The sequence below is a fragment of the Triturus cristatus genome, chromosome 6, assembly GCF_964204655.1.
Source record: "Triturus cristatus chromosome 6, aTriCri1.1, whole genome shotgun sequence".
NCBI lineage: Eukaryota > Metazoa > Chordata > Amphibia > Caudata > Salamandridae > Triturus > Triturus cristatus.
The window spans coordinates 1,708,614,047-1,708,630,200 of record NC_140589.1 but is presented as its reverse complement, the minus strand read 5'-3'; the positions used below and the strand labels follow the sequence as shown (position 1 = coordinate 1,708,630,200).

General features: G+C 43.2%; 1 protein-coding gene across 4 annotated transcripts in view; it reads left to right on the top strand.

Moving 5' to 3' along the window:
• GPATCH2 (G-patch domain containing 2) overlaps positions 1-5,881 on the top strand; it is a 569,031-nt gene extending 563,150 nt beyond the window's left edge. For 2 of the 4 annotated variants that reach the window (XR_014963203.1, XM_085612932.1), the window contains one exon: positions 4,110-5,881. Coding sequence is in view for 1 of the 4 variants with exons in the window: in XM_085612932.1 (XP_085469058.1) it covers positions 4,110-4,279 (170 nt within the window). In the remaining 3 variants the exon portion in view is untranslated. The remainder of the gene's footprint in view (positions 1-4,109) is intronic. The other 2 variants (XM_085612934.1, XM_085612933.1) reach the window with 2 other exon arrangements.
• The last annotated feature ends 10,273 nt before the right edge of the window (positions 5,882-16,154 follow it).

Below are 16,154 nucleotides of genomic sequence, written 5' to 3'. Positions count from 1 at the left end.
GCCCTCGATGGCGCCCATAATGTCCTGCAGGGAAAGTTCCGCAGAGATGGTCGTGCCTCCCCCCGCAGCATCCGGGGAGAGGCCAGTAGCACCAGGGGGCCCCCTGCCCTGGGTGTAGCGGTCCATGTTGTTGCTCTGGACCGCTCCCCCGCGCAGAGAAGCCTTGGTCTTGCGCCCCTCCGGACCCCCCTTGCCCGCCATGCGAGCGCAGTCTCTCAATGGGACCTCCGATCAAAAGGTTTGCGGGCGCCAGCAAAAGGACCACAAACCGCCGATGTGGGGGTCGGAGGCGTCAGGCCCACCAGTAGCAGATGGAAGCAAGCCTCGGGCAGAGGCCCAGGAGGCACCTCGCCACCTTGAGCACGCACGCCAGCCGATCTCCTGAAGGCCAAAATCGAAACCGAAAGCGCTGACTCGGCAACTGGCACCGCGCTGAGGCCGCTGTTGTTCAATCGCAGCCCGGCCCCACGGGTCACCTTCACCCCGGCCACCTCCGCCGGGTGGGTCCCAAAAGTTCCGACGACGACAACTCAGGATTCCCAGGTCCAATTAGAGTTTTAAAAAGAGATATATGATCAGCTGGTCTTCATCTCCCAAATTCCATAAACCAAATCAGGATAATCTCAGGATATATTCCGAGGAGCAGAAAGGGTCCGGGGAGCCCTGTGCTCACGCGACCATCTTAGATGCGCGCTAGGCTCCTCCTGTGCTAACTATTTCTAAAGTGATTTTGCTCTCTCCTTAAAACATGTTAGATTGGCGTGTACCCAATTGGCATATATTTAATTTTCTTACAGGTCTCTGGTAAAGTGTACTACATGTGTCCAGGGCCTGCAAATTAAATGCTACTAGTGGGCCTGCAGCATTGATCGTGCCACCCACTTAAGTAGTGCTTTAAACATGCCTCAAGCCTGTCATTGCAGAGCCTGTGTGTGCAGTTGAAACTGCCATTTCGACCTGGCAAAATAAACCTTTTACCAGGCCCCAGCCCTCCTGTTTAATATATTTAAGGCACCCCTAAAGTAGGCTCTCAATAGCACCAAGGTCAAGGTGCAGTGTATTTGAAAAGTTGGACATGTACTGCAAGGCCTATTTCTTCCATAGGATAACATTGGAGTTGACTTGTTACATTTTATAGGTGTAATTTCCAAATTTGAAGAGATGACTGGTTCATGTTTGATGTCTCTGGAATCCTAATTTAAAATCCTACCTTATTGTGAAGTTGGATTTTATATTACAATTCTGAAAATGCAATTTTTAGGTCTCGCCGAGACAGCGTGCATGCGCTGCTCTAAGAGATGACCTTTAGAAATTGGTCAGCTGTTTTCAAGCACTCGTGCTTGTGCTGGCATCCACCTTGTGGGAGCGAGCAGCGACGCGAGCGGCCACGCTAATTGAAAACAGATGGCCCGCACGCCGCTGCTCGCTCCCGCAAGGTGGATGCCAGCACAGCACGAGTGCTTGAAAATAGCTGTTTGCATTTGCCTGCTCCGAGAGCACACAGGGTGCCATCTGTTTCCAATAAGCATGGTTGCTTTCACCACGCTAATTCGAAACAGATGGCACCCTGTGCACCGCGGCCGCGCTTGTTATGAGATGTTGCAGATTACACTTGTCTGAAGCTGATTTACTCTCAATTCTCTAGGAGTTAAGCCCAGTTACTCATGGAACATTCCTGATGTTTCCCCTTCAGTTAGTAATGAACACACTCCAACCGACATGATGTACCATATACATTGATTATGTGTTTGTCCGAATTATGGGCGTGGTATACTTTTTTGTGTATGCATGTGCAAGCAATAAGAAGTAGTCACCACATCGGTATTGTCTGTATGCCGGTGAAAACCGCAGATTGCACTGTCATGTATGACTCACAATGTGTGTGTGGCCTGACATGTATGTTTGTATATGCAGCATGACATACTTGGATGTTTGAGTTTGTAGACAACAAAGGGATATGCCTGTGGGTATATGTGTTTTGACAAACAGCATTATGCAAGATGTAGATGTTGCAGGCACCTTTCATCTTTGGACGCGTGTCTCTGTTTGTACAAGGCAGCTGTCGCTGTAAACAAGGGTGATTTGTAAGTAGCATAAGAAAGCAGGTGCTAATGAGGAAAGGGGATGTGGGTATTTAATTCCTAGCATTTAGACAAAATTGCAGTTCACATTTTGATTGGGGTCCAAATGCAGAGCGCAAAGTGCCCCAGAGTATAAAGCTAAAGGTATTGTTCTCTGGAAAGGTCATCAACACAGATGTTTTTCCAGACAGCATACAAGGGGTCTGACGCTAATATTTTCATGCTTTGTGTTCACCGCTGATCCCTCTTCAGGCTCTCTAATAAAGCCGCCATCTTGGAGAAATTACTGATTGAAGATCAAGGCCTCTTTACAAGCCACAGCAGGTTTAGCAAGCATTGGCATAGCCAATAGGTCTCGCCTTTGAGACCTTATATGTGTTTAGTTATCCAGCACAATATCCTTGGTGCAACAACATCAACTGTTGCATGGCTAAACACTTATAAGGTCCCAAAGGCGAGACCTATTGGCTATGCCAATGCTTGTTTAGATTGTTGACACTTTCTAGCCATAGTCATTTGGTACCTGCAGCCTGTGTCTGGTCACTTGGGCTTTATTTATTCTTCCTAGACAGCCACACACAGTGGGAGCTTAGGTGGGACTGGATGGGCCAATATTGGCAGGATGGGAGGGGGAAGTTGGGCACAGCCCCATTTACACTTGAATAGGCTGTGTCCTATCTCCACACAAAGGGCTGTATACCGCCTGTAGTTAGTCTGAAGCCAGAGCAGGGAAGGAAGTACATCTGTGCACTTCAAAGGCATGCCTCTAGAAGCTTCTCCCCCCTTCAAGGGCACCACTGTGTATAAAAGAAGGACCTCAGACACCACCACTTCAGTATACTTCTTGACCTGTCGATATTCTGCCAGGAAGAAGGTCTGCTGTGCTGCTGAAAGGACTGCCACTGTGCTGGACTGCCACTCTGAAGGAGCTGCTGCCCTGTTGTGATGACCTGCTGCCCTCCTGCCCGGTGAGAAGAACTGGACCTGCAACCCATCTTGAAATCATGACCCCTGAGTGACTCAAAGAGCTAGTCTGCTGGCCTCCTGATCTGTGCCTCAGGGACATAAAAGTCTCACCAACAGCTCCTGGACCTATCTTTAGCGAGTTCCTAACCCCCAAGTGGTGACCCTCAGGTCCTGGACCCTTAGTGCGGCGCTCAAGCTCTTGAATTCATATTTTTTAGCTCTTTGCGACCTCGAATAGGCCCGTTCACTCCAGAATCGCACTGCTCACACAAAATTCAGTACGACCTGCCGCTAGCCCATCTTTGCACAGATGCATCAACAGTCCACGGTGGACCACCAATGCGAAGCTCCAGCCCGCCGGTCTGGGATGCTAAGCCTACTCTTTGCACCACGCCAACAGCTGCCCACAGTGCTCTCTTTGATCCTTGTGACCCTCTCCAACTGAACAGAACTTTTGGCACAAAACTTGAGAAGGTAAACCTTCAGCTGGACTAATCTGGGACTGTATTTGACCCGTGCTCCATTGCTGTCGGCCTGAACTTTTGATTTCGACCCGGTAATGCTACCAGATAGCAGCGGTTGGTGCTTTATGCTATTTGGCGCTATATTGCAGTTTATTCTTTAAAAATTCGTAACTCTGGTTCTACTGATTGGATGTTTGTCGTTTTGGCCTTGTTTTATCTATAAAAGTTTGCTCTGTTTTTCTTAACCAGCGTGGAATAATTTTTATGTGGTGTTTCCCCTGTTTTACTGTTTGAAGTGTTGTGCAAATACTTTACATATACTGACGGCTCTGTGCCAAGTTACTAAGGGGTTGAGCTGAGCACAGGTTAATATGGGGTTGCTTGTGCCTTATGAGTAGGATTGTGGTTGCTGCTTGACCAGGGCTCACACCCCAGTAAACCAGTAGCCCAATTTTTAAAAGAAGATATAATATCCACCCAATATCTGATACTGACGTAAGTACATATTTTTGGGGAAGTTTTTGAAAAGACTATAGTCATTCTTTCATTATGCTTTACTTTTCCTTACTGATTTAAACCATGTGTTTCTCAACTTCAGGTTTGATTGGGGAAAATGCTCAGCCAATCCCAGACAGCAACATAGGAAACAGAATGCTCCAGAATATGGGATGGACTCCTGGGTCGGGCCTTGGGCCAGATGGCAAAGGGATCTCAGAGCCCATCAGAGCACTGCAGAGGCCAAAGGGACTTGGTCTAGGATATAGCTGATAGAACTACACTTCAGCAACCTTCATTCAACATCTTAGAACACCGCCTCCATATGAATTAGTCATTCAGCCACTCCAGGTGTTCCTGTATAAGGAACACTTTAAAGTGGTATTTCTAATGCTAACTGCCCACCAAATATCAGGCCTCCAACCGGACTTGGTAACAGATTACTGCTATGGACTGCAAATGTAATGGTGCTAAAGATTGCGTTAATCACTGCTGCTGACTGCCATGTACAGAAGAAGCACATGAACTATTACTCTAAAATGTCAGTCTTTTTGTGAAATTACAGCTAAAAGGAAATTTTTCTAGGGCCATAGTAACATTGCCCACTGTCCACATCTTTCTTCACTGTTTTTATGCCTATGAAGTGCATGATTTTATTCACATCTTTATGGAAGAATTTGACAAAAGCTATTTTTGCAGAACTTAGCTTTCTATCTCTTCTCTGTGTTGTTATAAAATCCATGATGTCTTTTAAAATATGTTTTTGCTGAACTGAACAATCTAATGCACGCTTACATCTTAATATCAATCATCTTAAGTATCACATTTTCCAATAGTCAATCTGAAATTAATTTTGTACTCCTATGAAGGATAATCAGAAAATAGATTTGTATGCTTTCAAAGTTATACTGTTGCTTTTGCAACTTAAGCTGCACATTTTATTTATTATGATAAATCCAGTTGCACTTGATCACTTCATGTCTTCACAAAGATCTGGGTTGTACTTTGGTCTGTGTTTGATGCGGCACCTAACAGCCGCCCTTTGTGATTGCCACTTTTAATTTGAACACTTTAAAGGGATCTTAATTGCCTCTACAACAGTACTGGAAGTACAGTAGATCCCTTTGATGGCTAGTAGTTGAGTTTATATCCCTGTGAAATGTGACCAGTAAGCAACTTTGATGGTAGACCAATATTACAGATTTTTTTTTCCAGGTAAAAGAATCATGAAGTGATTTAAGATTACTGGCCACACGCATTAGCACTCATTTCTATACAAAATGTTGATATAGCATATCAAATCTGGTAAAAAAGCAAGAAAATGAGTGTCATATTCTAGAGTAATGTTTGTTTCAATTTTCTTTTGTTGAAAATCTGCAGTTTTTTTATGTTGTTTTATGGTTTCATGGGGATGCTTCAGTCTGTTAGGCAAGTAACCATTTAGGTTCCTATGTGCTAGGCTGCCTGTAATCAGATGTATGTTGTAATGTTAGACTATCTCAACTGTAAGTGACCTCAGGCTATTTCAAGATGAAACTATTTGCCAATAACCTTTTTAAACTCAGGTGTGGTTGTTGTTAACCCTCACTGTATTTCTGGAATAATATATAAAACATGGTGATAAAGAACTAATGTAGTAAGTGTTCCTATGATATATCCTGTGCATCATTGTCTAAAACCTCATGTTCCGAGGTACATCTTTAATGATAAAAATGGCCGGTAAGTGTGCCTACTTTAAACAATGTTATTCGATGAAGAACGGTCTCTAAATATTCTGAATTATATTTATGCTGCGGGTAAAGAAACCATGTCTGTACCTGGCATTTCTTTTAACAATTGTGTGAAAAGAGAATAAACACAACACAAAGACCTCAATATTAATGGCATTGCTTTTCTATTCAGGGTTCATCATGTTCATTGACTTGATGGCAATCACATTAAATGAGCAGATAAAAGCTGAAAAATTAAATGTATTATTGTGTTACCCATTGGTGCTCTAACTGTGGTGTCAGTGTTCAGGGCTGGACACACCATTTATTCCACTGGGCATTTCCCCGGCAGGCTGAGGCTGGTTTTGAGAGCCCATGGCTGCGACTGGTGCATCTGTCACTTCCCCCACTACCCTGAGGTGAATTGTAGCAGGCATGAGGGGGCTTCAAAACAAAGAGAAGGAAGAGTAGAGAGAGAGAGAGAGAGGATCGGTGGATTGAAAGAGAGAAATTGCTTGAGGGGAAACAGGAAGCAGCGCTAATTTGAGCGTATTTGCCTGGGCTTCTGTTTGTTCCTCAGTCCAGTCCTGCCAGTGTTCTATTAGGATGGTGCACATAGTGAACTGAGAACTATTTGAAAGACTTCATAGCACTTTTTAGCTAGACAGCCATCTGTAGTACTCTTTCAGATATAGCCCAACAGCAGTAACAATCACCTGGCTTCCTGTTTTGGGCAGATCATCATCTTCCAAACTCCACAAACAAGCACCACTATATCCTTCACCATATAAAGCCTTTTGTAAGAAATTAGGTTACTGGTTGATGTGGCAGAACCCCTACTTAAGCAGAAAGCACAATCTTTGTTAAGGTGAAGTTACACGCAAACCCCAAATTAATCTGTGCTCAACACTCTGGTAGTTTTATCAGTCAGGCTTAACTTATGGGCAGTGTGTAAAGTATTTATTCAGCACATCAAAGGGTAATACACTGAAAACACAACACAATTGGAATCCAATACCAATTTAGAGCAATAGAGTAGAATTTAATAAATGAAACAAGACCAAAACATAAAAGGAATTCAATCAATAGAAACGGAAATATGCAAGTTTAAAGATTTCAGTGAAGATACTGCAAAAAGCACAAAAAGCCAACTGAGGATATCTGGTCGTGCCGGACCAGGAAAAAGTCGCAAGTTCAGGCCAACTGCGATGGAGCACAAGCTGGCTACAGGAACCCAGTTAGGCCCACCCTACCAAAGTAGCTTAGAACCTGGTTGCGGAGTGTTTCAAGGTCCCATGTTAAGGGGGCATCGCACAGCCGAGGCGTTGCAAGTTCCAGGTCATGATGCATCAAGCAACATGGGTTCTGTGGAGCAGTGAGGCTGCATTGCAAGGTCCTGCATTGTTATCGAGGAGGCTGTCAACAAGGGAAGCTTGTGAAGCGAAGTCCTGCATTGACAATGTGTCGCAAACCATCTGGTTCAGAATAGACTGCGGGGCTTGCAAAGCGAAGTCCTGCATCATCGCTGAGGCTGCCGACGATGTGAGGCTTCAGATGCAAGTCCGTTGCGTCAGGGTTGTGTCACGCAGTGGCAATTCCTTTGAGGCTGCAGGCTACGAGAATGAGGCGGAGTGTTTACGCTGGAAAAATTCTCACAGCAGAGGTGATGCATCGGTTCTACTCAGAGTTGCGCCTCGCATCAGAGGAGATGCGTCAGTTATTTATTTATAAACCTTTAATCAGCACGAACATGACCCAAGAGGGTATCAGAGCACTTTACACATGGTCATGGAAAAGAAACAGATAGAGCAAAACAGCAACGTATTTAAGAACGATACAGTATGTCGCACACCAAGGTGAAGGGAGATAGCCCCCTAAACGACAAGGCCGACATGTAAAGAAACAGGAGCATAGATAAGAAGCAGTAAACATGGGTGAAGAGAATGTGCCACAACGTGGACCAGAAGGTAGAGTTCATGAACTCTAGTTCAGAAAAGTATTCATCAGTAAGACTTTAACTTCTTTTTTGAGGGATTCAATTTGGTTTCAGGGTGCAGGAGATTCCAAATTCTCTGGGCAATACCCGTGAAAGCACAATCATAGGTTTTCTTTTTATGACATTTCTGGAGTTTCAGCAATAAAGTGCTGGTGCTTCTAGAGGATCTGCGGTCGCCAGATAGCTCCTGTTTTTGTACAAGGTACAGTGGGGTGTTGAAGTGTAGGGCTTTGCGGGTTATGCAGGCAAATTTTTACTGAATCCTAGCCTCATATGGGAGCCTGTTTAGAGATTTAAAATCGAGAAAGATATGGTTGTTTTTTTTTTATCCTATGATGAGCCCTGCAGAAGAGTTAGGAGAGACCCTTTTGGGAGCTAACTTGTATTTAGGTTCACCACAAGGGTTTGCACTTCCAAACTAGAAATGACTAGGACTTGAACAGCAGACTTAAAATCATTGGGGTACAGGAGAGAAAGGGTGTAATTTTTCTTAAGATGCTTATTTGGACATTTGCTCCTCTGTTAGCGGTGCTGATGTGCTCCTGCATGTTTAGGTTATCTAGTGTTATTCCCATTGATCTTGTAGGTGTAATCTCTAATGTGTAGTACACAGTTAAGAGCTGTTACTTGTTTTTATATTCTTCAATAATGGGAGACTGTTTGGTGGGGCGATTAGAAGGAATTTTATTTTGAGAGTGATTAGTTTGAGGTGGTTGGAGCTCAGGCAGTTCTGGGTTTCATGTAGAGTTGTGTTGAGAGACCTGATATTCCCAGGGGAAGAGATTTTCAAGCCAGTTGTGTGTCATTCACATACATGTGATAGTAGATGTTAGATAATTTCAAAATTTCATTTAAAGGCCCCATGAACAGGTTAAAGAGAGTGGGTGAGAGCATGGAACCCAGTGGTATCACTAGTGTAACCAATGTGGAATTGGACAGCAACTGATTGACCTTAATTCTTTGCATTCCGTTGTGTAGAATCGAGGCAAACCAGTTTAAGACCGACCCAGATTGTCCCATCCTGCATTCCAGAAGGTCTAATAGGCTTTCATATTTGACAGTATCAAAAGTTGACGAGAGGTCGAGAAGGATTTGAAGGCAAGATACATTTTTATCCATCATTTTTAACATGTCCTCAACTATGTGTGTAAGGGCCCGTTGAGTGCTGTGACACTAACAAGATCCGAATTGGAATTGGTCTAGGAGATAGAATTGATCTATGTGGTTACCTAGTTAGACATGGACACATTTCTCCAGGCTCTTTGCCGGAGTCGGAATGTTGCTGATTAGGTGCAAGTTGTTTAGCTCCCCATGGTGCGTCATGGTTTTTTTCAAAATAGGATTTACCTGCCCCGACTTTAGGCAACCTGGACTCATGTCTTGAAGTAGGGAGACATTTACTATCTTGATCCTAAGTGGGAGCATAGACTTCTTCATCATATTGAAGAAATTCGCAAGTAGAGTGTTGCTGTAGTAGTTTGAGGGTTTCAGTGCTGTAAGAAAATTGAGGATGGTGACTTCATCAAAGGTTTTGATATTGTTCCAAGAAGCATTTTTTGTGTCCTGCTGACATTTATATCACAAAAGAGCAAACTAACGTAATTTATGTATGTATGATAGAATTTATAGAGCGCTGTTGGCACTCCGGGGAGCATCACGGCGCTAAATAACAAGTAGAAACAGTGACATAGTATGAATTGCAGTGGTCACTCAAAGAAAATCTGACATCACAAGAAGGATTGCTAATGTCACAAGAGGAATCACTGAGATCACAAGACAAATTCATGACAACACAAGATTGATGGCTGGCATCACACTGAGGAACCGCGAATATCATAAGCAGGATCCTTGATGTCACAAGAAGGCTACATTTCCTACTGTGATGTCACTGATTTCTCTTGTTTTGTCAGCTTGCCCTTTTGTGATGTAAATGTCAACAGGAAACACTCCCCAAAACAACGCTTCTTGAAACAAATTCAAAACCTTTGAGGAAGCTACCATCCTCAATATTCTTATAGAACTGAAGCCCTCAAACCACTTCAGCGGCCCTCTACCTCCGAATTTCTTCTTGCCTATTCTGCTGGATCCACAGATGAGCTGGCAGAGCACCTTCAGACCACTTCCAAGAGTCCAAAACAGGGATGGGTATAATTGTCAGAGTAGCACGCACAGTTGCAGAGTCCAGGTGCTGATAACAAGAGACTGGTCCTTTGAGTTACTCTAGTTGTACTTGGTACAGGTTACAGGTCATGCCCGGGCCAGGGGACAGCAGGTCAGCAGAGCAGGCAGCAGTCCTTCAGAGCAGCAGCCCAGGAGAGTGGCAGTCCTTTTCAGCAGCACAGCAGACCTTCTTCCTGGCAGAGTCTTCCACAAGTTCAGGAGTGTACTGGAGAGTTGGTGTCTGAGATCCAATATTTATACCTGGTGCCTTGTTTGAGGTGGGAGAAACCTTTAGAGGGTTTCCTGTCTCCCCTGCTCAGGTTTCCTGCCTCTTGCCTCCCCTGCTAAGGTTTCCTGCCTCTTGCCTCCCCTGCTAAGGTTTCCTGCCTCCCTTCCATAGCTCCAATCTAACTACCGGAGGTATACAGTCCTTTGTGTGAAGGCAGGACACACTCTATTCAGGGTGAAGTGGGGCTGTACCTAACTCCGCCCTCCCCTCATGCCAGTGATGGCCCATCCAGGCACATCCAAGTTCTCTATTGTGTGTGGCTGTCAAGGAGGGATAGAGACAGAATGCAAACACTAAATGGCTAGGGCAGGAAAATGCCAACTTTCTAAAAGTGGCATTTTCAAAATTGTAATATATAGTCTGAACTTCCCCATAAAAGAGGATTTTTTACTACAATTCCAGAGACACTAAACATTAACTCTTTACCTGTTCCCATTTGGAAGTTACAGCTTATTAAACAAAATAAGGTATCTCCAATGTTATCATATGGGAGAAGCATGCCTTGCAGTGGTGAAAAACAAATGTACTCGTTTTTCAATACTAAGGCATGTAAAACTTAAAAGAAGGCGTCCTACTTTTTTTAATACATTGCACCCTGACCACTGGGCTGTTTGGGTCCTACGCTAAGAGTGACTTACTTGTATTAAAAAGGAAGGTTTGGGCCTGGCAAAAGGTTTTTATTTGGCCAGGTCAAAATGGCAGTTTAAACTGCACACACAGGCTGCAATGGCAGGCCTGAGACATGTTCAAAGAGCTTATTAAGTGGGTGGCACAATCAGTGCTGCAGGCAGAGTAGTAGTATTTAATTTAAAGGCCCTTGGTACATGTACTGCCACTTTTACTAGGGACTTTTAATTAACTATGCCAATTGGAGATAAGCCAATGTTACCATCTTTTAAGGAGTGAGCAAACACACTTTAGCACTGGTTAGCAGTAAGAAAAGTGCAGTGTCATAAGGCCAACAAAAATGAGATCAGAAAAATATGGAGAATTCAAAATGTTTGGGGGAAGACCACCCTGAGGGTGACCGGTATAACACCTTTGTAGTGGTGCCTTTGTATGCTCGGTGGGATTTTTAATTCTGTACTCGCCCAAACACTCTTTTTAGAAAATCATCACACCTGCCCAGGTATTGTTGATGCCACCCACAAAAAGACATATTCCTCAAAAAAACATGTTGCTCTTGTATCCGCTATCAAACCGTCCATCAGAAGTTACTCCCGAATTATTTATAGCTGTAAAGTTGTTGCCAACGACATACCAAAATGGAAGTCTCTGCTTTGTGGAACCACTATGACACATTAAACTTCAAAGGAACCAAACTTCAAGTGCTGCAAAAACCACCTTAACTGGCTACTGCATTGCAATCTAATGAAAACATCAAAAGTCATCTACAAGTCCCTCTTTCCTATCTACTTCGATCTCACATATCCAAAGAATCACAACTATTCTATAACAAGCTGTTGTACTTTTTCTGCAAAGGAATCCACAATAGCGCATTTTCTCCTGCACACATGACAGTTTGATACTGACCCAGCAGATTCACCCCCAATCCTTTTTTTTTTATTCAGCCTAATTGCAGAGCGAGTAACCATGACCACACTTGACATCTACATGACTGCATAATAGATGCATTAATTTACAAAAAATTGGAGCCATTTGAGCACAACTCATTACAAACATCCTACATCAGTGGTTTAAAAGCTGCAGGCTCTGTCACTCTCCCGTAAGGCATTGTCATGTATTTTCTGTAGTAGAAAATAATTCAAAACACCCCCAATAACAAAAGACCCATTTGCAACCTTCCTTGATAGCTAAGATCTTTAAAAAAACTTTTCTCAATTACAAATTATCTTGAACAACCACGCATCATTGGCACACAGATACAAAACCCCCTGAACAACCACAGCCTCTTGGACACAAAGTGATTTTAAGATTAAGCAAGAAATGTAGAACAATGTACTGCACTGTATTTCACATTCTGAGCAACTGCCTTATTCAAACATAAGGGGGTGTGGGTTAGAAGTAGATGATCAGAGTTTTGCTTCCATTCTTCAACCACCTAGCCCAACCTTTTCCACAGTCAACATCAAGATTTTACATCATTGCTTTTCAGAAATATTGGTTGAATAATTTGTAGAGAAAGACAAACCAGTTGTAGGTTTCTTATCACCAACTATTTTGACAACCCCTTCATGGGTGATAGATAAAATATTTTATCAAAGGAGAAGGCCTAAGACTTATAAGTCGATCTAGTTGATTTCACAGGTTTTGGTAAAATTGTCTATGATGGTCATGTTGCTTTTGTCAACTGCCCTTCTGTTCAACAACACCAATATTTTAAGTTGTTTATGAATCTGTTCTTGTCTAAATGTTTGTTTAATGGAAACATGTTGTCAAATCCTTTTATATTGGTGCTTTAACACCAAATCTTCTTGCACACCTTTGTGAGAATAATTTGTGAGAATAAAATCCCATTCATGATACATAGATTCGGAAATGGTTGGATTAGACCCCTGAAAATTGGATTTGCTTACACAGAAAATTTGCCAATATTACAATGTAAATATGAGCAAATCTATCAGCAAATCTATGAGCTGCAGACTGTGTCCCTTTGTGGATGGGTCCACCAGCAAAACATTGTTATTACTACCAATCTGTCATGTTTGTGGCTATTCAACATCAAGGTGTGCTATTTTCCCACTCCAAAATAACTGAAACATTTATTTGGGTCAGAGGCAAGTGTAGTTCAGAAGGGAATATCAAATCTATGGGCATCATTACGATGCCGGTCGTGACCAAGGTGCGTGTGAGCACTGAAACGTGTTTGCCCTTTTGTCTCGGGTTAAGCAGGTTTAAACAAACTATTTCAGCTGCACGGGAGTGCCGTGGAATCTTTTATTGGAAAAGCAACCGCTCTTCAATTATACATATATATATTATATATATATTACAATATATTACCTACTGGCAGTCGCCAGTAGGTAGTTATAGTTAGGACCTATTTTCCATAGGAAATCCACAACATTCTATTTGGAATAACGTTGGCGCTGATTGATGAATCTTTGTGAAATTTTCCAAACTTTTGGCCAGCTCCGGTCCGCTCCTATCCTGAAAATTTCACGGTGATTCGTCAAGCGGGGGCCGAGAAAAATGGGGGGTCCCAAAACGCATTTTCCCATAGGACCTGTTGACGCAGCTACAGCCCGAACTGCTGAACGGAATTACACCAAATTTGGCAAAGAGGTAGTCCTCAGTTCAGACTCGTGCCTTTTGCTTAAATGGTGTAAATCCGTTCAGTAGTTCCTGAGAAAATTAGAGTTAAAAAGATAGATATATCTGGGCGGAGCCTAACCACACATTTCATCGTGAGATCTGATTGGGTGTCAGTACTTCATCCAAGAAGTGTTGGCAGCCATCTTGGGACCAATATACATGATAGCACCTCATTAAAAAGCATTGCAGTTAATAGAAGGTTTTAAGACTTTAGTTACATTATAAATCATTTGTTGATGGTACCATGCTCATTTTAGGAATTGTGGTGTGTTCTAAGGTGATTTTACCATGTGTAAAAGCCTTCTGCTGTGATATCATGAATCATGTTTGAGAGAAATCTATTTTCTCACAGAGGTTTGGAAGGTGATCTATAAGCTAAACTGAGAGCATATTTTCTGTAAATTCACATTATCTTTCTCAGTCATGTGAGAATGAAGTCTGACATTCTCAGTCAAACATGTACATCCAGCAAGGGCAGAGACTGTCAGTTGATTCCTTTGTGTTCTACTGCAGCTTCCCAGAGTGTGCTAAAGAACAACTAGAGCGCTAAGAGTCTTACTTATGACAAAAGTATGGCACACCTGAAGCCATCTTGATAGGAATAAACTGGTAACACTTAAAACATTTGATTTAAAAAGGAACAAAATGAGGGGGTTCATTTTGCCATAGAAATTATGATTAGTGCTGCAGAAAGAAAAATTAGGGCAGATTTTGAGTGACTTCTCAAATCCTCTTCTATTTCATTAAAAAATTCTGATATGCAGACTGAAACATGCACTTTTAATACTAGCAGCAGACTTCCGTGGTGAGCAGTAGCTTTACTACAGTGATCTAATGAGCAACTAGAGTGCTAACATTCAGAATTTATGGCAAATGTGTGACATATCTGAATACCTTCTTGATGGAATCAAAATAAAAAACTGAAAGCATTTCCTACTGAGGAGACTGCAGTGAATGAGGAAATTAGGAAACTTCATAACAAATAAATCTCCCAAGATGGCCACCAGAGACAAAAGAACACAAATGTAGCCCAAATATCACCCAGATGTAGCCCACATGTAGCCCAATGACTGAAGTGTGCAAAACACTTATTTTTTGTGTATTTGTAGTTTTATATAGTGCAGACTTGTCAGGTATTGGAGTGCTTTACATGAGCATTGGTTACATCACACAAGATCAAATTCATTTTGGTTGTAGACATGGGGATATTAAGTGATTTGACCAGAATCACAGAATGTTGAGCTGAAGCAGAAACTCCAACCTGGTTCCCCAGTTGCAAAGTCTGCAGCTCTGGAAGTAACACCACATCCTCTCCCCTAGGTGCAACATTTAATCAAGTGGTCAACTGGATAAAAAAAAATAAAGATTACAAATAATTTAAAAGTTCTTTGTCGCTATTTGAAAACTCAGAAAATATGTCCTCATTTTAGTTTTTTAGAGCACTAACCATCATTCTGATGCAAATAAGACCCTCTCATATATGTAATTTCTAAAGGACATGCTCTAGGTATTACAGTTTTGATTACATCAATATGACGTCAGGCGTTCCACACTTTTGTAATAAATATAGAATGCAGAGGCAACAATTTGACCACACTGGGCAGGCAGAAAGGGCAGTAGCAGCACAACAGGCTATGGAGGGCAGTGGAAAGGGGGCAGGGGCAACAAACCAACAATACAGGACTGGCAAGAGAGGCTGTGGCAATATAATAGACCATTGTGGGCAGAAGGAAGAGGCAGTGGTAGTACAACCATACATGCCAACAGACCCGTTTCAGCCAGGAAACGTCCAATGTTTTTAAGCTCAAATGGGCTTTATTTGATCTGTCTCCTGTCTACAATCTCCTCTTTTTCAATGTAACTCAAAGGGGAAAATCTCCCTCTTACCAAGTTCAAAATGTTCGCAAGTATGGTACATTGGATCATGGTAGGCAGGAGGAATTGGGGTAGGGACATGGACTCGGATAACAGAGGACAGGAGGAACATGGAGAGGTGCACCAAACTGACCCTACAGGGCAAGCATCAGGGTTTGCAGCAGCACAATATACCACACAGGGCATGCGGTACGGGAGTGCAGCACAACAATCCATAGAAAGCAATAGGGATGGGACAGGACCATGCACATGGACAACAGAGAACAGAGGGGAAAGAGGCAATGGTAGCTAGCTGACCATAATGGACAGACAGGAGAGAAAGCTGCAGCATAACAGACCATAAAGGGCAGGAGGAACGGATCAGGGGCATTACAATGGAACAGACAAGCCAGGAGGGAGGGAATAGGGGTCTGCACATGGAAACAGAGGGCTGGGGGCAAGGGGGCAGGGCAGGAGCAGGAAGATGACCATGGAGGTCAGGCAGAATGGGCACTAGAAACAAGACACCCCATGGAGAGCAACAGTGAGACTATGATGGCATACACACAGACCATGGAGGGAAGGTGGGAGGTGGGTCAGGGGCATCTAGCTGACCACACAGGGAAGGTGGGAGGGGCCATGGCAGCACAGAAGACCATGCATGGCAAGCGGGAGGGTTAGTGGCAGCACAATGGCTATGATGGGCAAGAAGGAGGGTGCAGGGGCATGCACAAAGGACCATGGAGGATAGAAGGGAGGGTCAGGACCTTGGCACAGACAAGAGAGTTCAGGGGAAGGGGCCTCACAACAGACCACGCGGGGCAGGCAGGAGGAGCAGTTGCAGCACAACACACCAGGGAGGGC